We start from the raw sequence: 7830 nt of genomic DNA on the forward strand, positions 1-7830 counted from the left end.
TTAATGAGAATACAGCAAAAAGTAAGTGCTAATACTCTTTCAATTTCTTGCCATGTTCGAGGGCATCAAGTTACAGTAGTTTGAAAAAACAAATCTGTGTTTTCGAGCACAGGTATATGTTTATACAATCAATTAAAATTTGATTGAGCTAAGATAAGATCTAAGGACTGATTCATCTTTTTATTCTTATTAGGGCTGGATAAAGAGGAAACCTTTATCTCATCTTGTGTTATTAAGTATGCACTCAGTAGTTTGTAGCATAACCTAATAGACATGTGTTAGCCCTTGACAAAGTTCCTCGGCAGGTGTGGGTTGTGACAAGGATTTTCATGATGGCCTTGACACAACTTACAAAATGGGGCAACATCATGACGGGCAGCTCGGTATAACGGACTAAGTGGAGGCACGTTTTAGATCATGGCTGATTGTGTGGCTTAGTGATACACGTTTTTAGCATGTTCCCTATGTTTGCTCATCAGTTGGGGCTTGTCAACTGATTGTCTAAAATGCTGCCAAGTGTAATTGAGCAGCCTGCACTATAAATATTTGCATAAGGTTGTCCCAAATGGGCAGAAAACTTAGTCTTGTAGCAAGTGTTAGCCAAAAACGTCTAAGTGTAATTCCTAAGGGTGGGAAATTCATTTTGGGGCAGGGAACTAGGGAGTTCTTTGTTCTTGGCCACAGGGTTGGCTTCTTTGTGTTCTTATATTCACATATTAATACGAGTTGGGAAGAAATTTTTGTAAATTTGTGTGTCTTTACTTACTTTACTTGCTGCCTAAATCATTCTAAGTCCAAAACGTTCCTAAAAATTATTCTAAGTTTTGGAAGGCTGAAGTCAAGGTTGGGCTTGACTGCCACACAGTGGTGAACCTCTGGGTAGAATTCGAGTGACATAAATCACCCCTGTGACAAATAGTATCAGAGCGTGGCTAGATCGGGGCGAAGACACGACGTTCATAGGTTGAATTTCGTGAAAGATGGTTGGTGGCAACGCAAAACTGAGGGAAAAAGTTGTTGCATTGGAGGCACTCGTCGGAACTGTTGATGGTGATCAATTACTGACTATTTTGACTCGTCTTATCTATCTTGAGGCAGAGATGAACAGGCTGAGCCAGGAGTGCACAGATCTAAAAGCGGAAAATAAGGTTGTTGTGTCGTGCTGCTGGCAATGATGATGCATAGCGTGGGGCAGATCGTACCAAGGTCAAAATTTCGGAGCCTAAAGAGTTTAATGGTGCAAAGAATGTCAAGAACCTCGAAAATTTCCTGTGGGATATGGAGTAGTACTTTCAGGCTGCCCATGTGCGAGATGAAGACAAGGTCACCATTACGACCATGTACTTGGTGGACGATTCAAAGCTTTGGTGGCGGACGCGCGTGGCAGATGATGTAAGTGCTGGTAGGCCAAAAATTGACTATTGGGAAGGGCTGAAAAAAGAGTTGAAGGATCAATTCTTTCCTAGCAATGTGGGCTGGATTGCTAGATATCGTTTGAAAACGTTGAACCAAACTAGAACGGTCAGGATTATGTCAAAGATTTCAGTTTTTTTATGTTGGATATAAGCAACATATCTGAGGAAGACAAGCTGCATAATTTCCTTTATGGGTTGCAGTCGTGGGCGCAAATGGAACTCCGAAGGCAAAATGTGAAAGACTTTCCTAGTGCCATCGTTGTTGCGGAAGCGTTGGCTGACTTCCGGTTAGGACAAGATGGTTCTGATTTCTCTACTACTTCAAAGTCAAAAAATGGAAACAAGGACAAGGCAAAAGAGTGGAGGAAAAACGGGAATGACAAGGGTAATGCCTTTGAGGGCAATGGCAATGAAAAGAAAAGCAATGTGCTGGACCTTCGACAAACAAGGGACAAAACAACAAGTTTGATGGCTGTTTTATTTGTAAAGGACCACATATCGCGAGGGACTGTCCAAAACTTGAACGATTTACAACTTTGTTTGCTAATGAAAAAGGTAATGATGAGCCGAACGAGGAAAACATGAGCAGGAGACGGCATATTTAGGGCCTATGGTGGTGCTGAAAAATGCGGAAACTACTTCGTCGAGGACGACGAATTCTTCGGGTGGGGTGGTTTGTTAGCCCCTTGACAAAGTTCCTCGGCAGGTGTGGGTTGTGACAACGATTTTTATGATGGCCTTGGCACACAACCTGAAAAATGGGGCAACATCATGATGGGCAACTTGGCATGACGGACTATGCAGGGTTGACAAACGCACCTGGAACGGAGGCAAAACGCATTTCACATGGACGTGCGGGTTGTCATAACAATGGCAAGTCGACATCATGTCAAAGCAGGGGCCAAGACATGGCAAGACATGGCAAGACAAGGCAAGGCAATGCGGGACAAGCAATGACATTAATGTGGGCAGATTTGATCAAGTTGAGGGCGACTTGACATAGGCGGGCAACTGTGGCAATGGACGTGTGCGGCTAAGTCAATGGGCGGCAAGGTATAATCATGACATAGGGGCGGAGCAATGTCAAAGGGCAAGGTTGTGCGCAATGCCAGCCTTGGGCGTGCAGCAACTGGCCAAAACAAGCACATGCAGTACACATGCAGGGCGGTTGAGCGGTTACAACTGCCCCATTCAAGCATGACTGATCATGGGGCTAAGTGGAGACACGTTTTTAGATCATGGCTGATTGTGTGGCTTAGTGATACACGTTTTTAGCATATTCCCTATGTTTGCTCATCAATTGGGGCTTGTCAACTGATTGTCTAAAATGCTGCCAAGTGTAATTGGACAGCCTGCACTATAAATATGTGCATAAGACTGTCCCAAATGGGCAGAAAACTTAGTCTTGTGGCAAGTGTTAGCCAAAAACGTCTAAGTGTAACTCCTAAGGGTGAGAAATTCGTTTTGGGGCAGGGAATTAGGGAGTTCTTTGTTCTTGGCCATAGGGTTGGCTTCTTTGTGTTATTGTATTCCCGTATTAATACGAGTTGGAAAGAAATCTGTAAATTTGTGTGTGCCTTTACTTACTTTACTTGCTGCCTAAATCATTCTAAGTCCAAAACGTTCCTAAAAATTATTCTAAGTATTGGAAGGCTGAAGTCAAGGCTGGGCTTGACTGCCACGCAATGGTGAGCCTCAGGCAGAATTCGAGTGACATAAATCACCCTTATGACAACATGTACCATGCTGGAAAATGACGAGAGAACTAAACACTTGGGTTCATCACAGTAGCAACAAGGACCAGATGTCCACTTCACCACGAACATAACCACGAAATTCTTTTCCGATGGACTGGACCCTTCATTTCCCTAAATCATTAACAATGACAAGGATCTACATCCTAAACCATCTGCATCGCATTGCATGCATAAAGATGGAAGCACGGTGGCTGTCATACAGTAGAACGACTTCCACTTCCATTTGCTACTACTAGAATTAATATACATACATCCAATAGTATATTATCTATCTTCCCTTCAATATCTAGCACATGATTCTCGATATTATAGAAAGAAATATGAGAAGAGAGATTACTGAATGCCAGGAGTATTGATGAAGCAAGGCTGTTTTATTTGTTGATGAATGTCTCACATGTTTAAAATGGTTCAGTTCATGCAGCAGAGAAAGACAATAAATTTTTATCTGTAGAAAGGGAGTATGTTGTGCCACAAAAGAGGCGAATATAATTACGCCTCCCAACCTCTTAATGTTGTGGCACGTGCAACACGATTCACGCCCAGTGTGAAAGCACCCATCCGAAGATTGCAATCGTGTGACTGACACATGTTTTTCAGCTTATGGAAGGCTTTTGTCATGTATTTCTTAAGCTCCCGGTTAACCTTCTCCTCATCCCACATAAAACCTTGAATATTCTGTACATGAACAAAGAATATATTCAGAACAACTAAAATGCACAGTTGAACTATTCTGGAAAGAATAAAAAGTGAGATTAAGATTTCAAGTTTCTCCTAAACTTTCAGACACAAGAAAAGAGTTGCCAAAGTACATTTTTAACAGCTATTAAGATATGACTCAGTTTAAGAAAATTGCATGCACCTTCTGGAGGCAGTGCAGAAGAACTTGTGAAGACATTGACCAGAAAATTTCAACCTAGATACTTGCAATAATGCAATCTACATGAATTCGAGGCTTGTCTTATGTCGTCAGAAAACTGATTTCAGAGGAAAACTATATGGTTCGAGGCTTGTCTTATGTCGTCAGAAAACTGATTTCAGAGGAAAACTATATGGCATGATGAAGACTGAAGAACTCAAAAACTTACTTATTCTTCACAAAATTGCACTAAACTTAAAACGGTGGTCAGAATAAAACCTGTATGATCTTTCCAATGTAATGAAAAGAGATATAGGGGGTGTCAATGTCAAAGATATACGATATTACCTGAACCCACTCAAAATAACTGACTGTCACACCTCCAGCATTGGCATATATGTCGGGAAGTATTACAATTCCCTTTTTAGATAAAATCTGCAGAAGGCAGTTATCTGTCAACAAATGGTAATCCTAGTAGTCAAATGGCTAGAAAACCTGGAAAATGTGGTTACCTCATCAGCTTCTGGATCAGTAGGATGATTTGCCGCTTCTATGATGAACTTAGCCTTGACATTATCAGCATTTTCTCTTCCGAGAAAAAAAAACAGATTCACACAGGGACAAAATTAGACGTATGTATAATAAATCCCTATATATGGTTTAGTAATAAAGACAGAATAAAGGAAAAAATTCACACAGTAAAGAATTTCTTCTCCACATAATCTCATCAAAGAAAATAAGAGAAGGTTTGTTATTGGTGCTCACGTATATCATGTAAATTGAAAATAGGAAAAAATTAATCATCTTTCACATAGTAACAAAAAGTTAAAAGTTAACACCTATTAAGGGCTTTCTACAATCAATTACTTTTGGGAACTTTACTTTATATTCGCAGCATATAAGGACCAAAAATTTAAATGTAATTTAAGGGTCTAAACCTGTTCAAAACTCCTCCCAAAGCACAAGGTATGAGAACATCACATTCATGTGTAAGCACTTCATCTGAATTCATCACATCCCCACCACTAAAGTCGATCAGCTTCCCTGTTGCTTCTTTGTGATTAAGCAAAGCGGGTATATCAAGCCCATTGGGATTCTTGACTGCTCCAGTTATATCACTCACTGCAATTACCTTGCCACCTCTCTCATGAATAAGCTTTGCTGCCCATGCTCCCACGTTTCCAAAACCCTAAGAAATACAAATATAAGATTACAATAGTCATTTTGAGTGAATTGTGCGAAATAGCGAGCAGAGGAACACAATGGTGTGCTGGAATTGAACAACTCCGAAATTTTACCTGAATTGCAAAAGTCAAATCCTTAATATTCTTTCCATATTCAGCAAGTAAAGCTTCTGTAGCATAAACGACACCACGCCCAGTTGCAGCTTCCCTACCCAATGAACCGCCAAGATCCTATGATAGAAGATGAAACAGGGTACTTCAATAAATTGAATGAAAACTCATAATATTAACCAAATTGGATAAGTCCAAAATGTAGCAGATAGGACTTTAAAAATATGTTGCAAGAACTTACAATCGGTTTTCCAGTCACAATTGCAGGTGAGTGACCATGAAACTTTGAATACTCATCCAAAATCCAGGCCATAGTCTGTATATACAAAGTACCAATAAGCCTATTTGTTCGCAACTACTCTGTAGTTCCACAGAGAAGAAATATTTGAGATAATGACCTATATTACTAACCTGGGCATTAGTGCCCATATCAGGTGCAGGGACATCCGTATTAATTCCAATTAGATCATGAATTTTCTGGGTGAAAACACGCGTAAGGCGCTCCAACTCACTCTTGCTTAGATCTTTTGGTTTGCAGCCAATTCCACCCTTAGCTCCGCCATATGGAATATCTACTACAGCAGTCTTCCAAGTCATTAATTGAGCAAGGGCATTTACTTCGTCAAGGTCAACCTTGCAAAAGAAATTTACAATATATCTCAGTACCAAGTCCAGTGCTAGAAACAGTAATCACTTGAATACAGAGTACCAGCAAAACTAGGCGAATTGAATAAATAAGACCATGTAATGAAATTTATCATTGACATACAAGAATTGGATAGAAAAAGGCTACTGGAGATCTAGTCATGTAATGATGGAAAAACTTGACCATGATCTAGCAGATACTACACACAGTAATTCCTTGACCAGAAAATTTTTTCCAAAGATGTTGAACTCATTAATGAAAGCTAAATAAAGTAGGTATACAAACCTACACGTGTTTGTCACCAACGAAATAACCCAGATGCTATAAAATCTAAAAGGATGAGTTGAAACCTCCAAACAATAAATTTCTATCTAAATATATAAGCCCAATGATTTCTTCTTTATCTATTTTTATTATGGACAAAGCCAATGTTTCATGCTTGAAGCACCTGAAGGATTTGACCTGACACATTATGTAAAAAGTTTCGTGGAATTACAGATCTCTTATGTGATCATGGATAACATGCACATGAATGGTCGATGCATCATAATATTCTTTCAAACGACACATATACATTTGTGGTGAGGCTTAACAGAACAGATTTTGGTTAAAAGATAAGTACTAATTGGAATTAATTTGATCGGAATCTGGTACTCATTTAATACCACCGTTCTAGCTATCCCGATCTTGGCTAATTTGTACTGTATGGTAGGCGCCAAAAGAAGTCTACTCACCCTTGTTAAATTACATATAAGAGCGGGAACCTAACGTCATTGACGTTCCAACCCCCCAAAAAAGACAACACCAACAGTTTTATAAATAGAATCAAGACTCCCTAGAACACGGAACGACTCTTTAATTCGCAACCAAATAAATAATACAATCTTATACCACTAATCTATGTTACATAACTGATGATTAGAGTGGAACACCTATTCGTCTTAGCATGCATTGAAAGCTCTAGGATCACATCTGATATCTTTCTCAGAATACCAGTTTTTACCAAGCAAAAGCAAAAAGTTTATACAACCTCGGTTTTGACATAGCTGAAAGCTTTTAAAAGTGAAATTATTGAATTGCTATCTACACGAAGACATAAATTACAAAAAGACCAAATATCAAAAGCAAATAAAAATAACCTCAGGATGGTATCTGATTCCCCCTTTCATAGGACCCCGAGCATTATCATGTTGCACTCTGAACCCAACATAGGACACCAATGTTCCATCATCCTTGGGAATTGTGCATTCCACCTGATCAAACACACACAAAAAAAAATTAATCAACCTCTCATGAAAATTCAGAGAGAAAAAGAAAAATTGCTAGCGGTCTTAAAAAGAATCAATAGTAACATGAAATCGATCGCACAAGAAAGATAGAAAATTTACAAAGATAATAAATTAATCAGTAACCTTAATTTCTCTGAAAGGGATTAAAAGACTCTTCTCAAGTTTGGAGTCCAATCCAAGGATGCGAGCGGCCTGGCGAAAGTTACGGTTGGTGGCTGCAAGAGCATTCATGGCCAACACCCAGAAAGCAAAAAGTAGTAGAAGATCAAGATAATAATAGTTAAAACAGAAACGAAGACAAAAATGGGAACTACTACTTGATTGAGAATTGAGATACTATATAATAATGGCACAAGTGAAGATTTTGACTAGGACGTGACGATCTATAAAGGGTTCGGATGGTCACACAAAGGAAAGTCTATGAGTCAGTGACAGCTGATTTGGCAATTCGGGAAAACTCATTTATTATTTTCCTTTTCTGAAAATCTCAAAGACTCTCCTCAGGTTTACTTTTATAATATTACTATTATTAGTACCCACGCGGATAAGTAAAAAAAACGACCTACATCGTA

The 7830-nt window shown here is 39.2% G+C and overlaps 1 protein-coding gene across 1 annotated transcript; it reads right to left on the reverse strand.

Annotated features, from left to right (window-relative positions):
* Window positions 1–3524: 3524 nt before the first annotated feature.
* Window positions 3525–7616, reverse strand: LOC107768764 (glutamate dehydrogenase A). The gene is made up of 9 exons (XM_016587909.2): window positions 7382–7616; window positions 7109–7222; window positions 5735–5956; window positions 5565–5639; window positions 5327–5443; window positions 4967–5217; window positions 4541–4616; window positions 4377–4463; window positions 3525–3847 (listed from the first exon to the last, which is right to left on the reverse strand). Exons 1-9 carry the CDS (start codon window positions 7487–7489, stop codon window positions 3662–3664), a joined length of 1236 nt encoding a protein of 411 aa, XP_016443395.2. The 5' UTR covers window positions 7490–7616; the 3' UTR covers window positions 3525–3661.
* Between the last annotated feature and the right edge of the window lie 214 nt (window positions 7617–7830).

Source organism: Nicotiana tabacum, chromosome 11, assembly GCF_000715075.1.
Source record: "Nicotiana tabacum cultivar K326 chromosome 11, ASM71507v2, whole genome shotgun sequence".
Taxonomy (NCBI): domain Eukaryota; kingdom Viridiplantae; phylum Streptophyta; class Magnoliopsida; order Solanales; family Solanaceae; genus Nicotiana; species Nicotiana tabacum.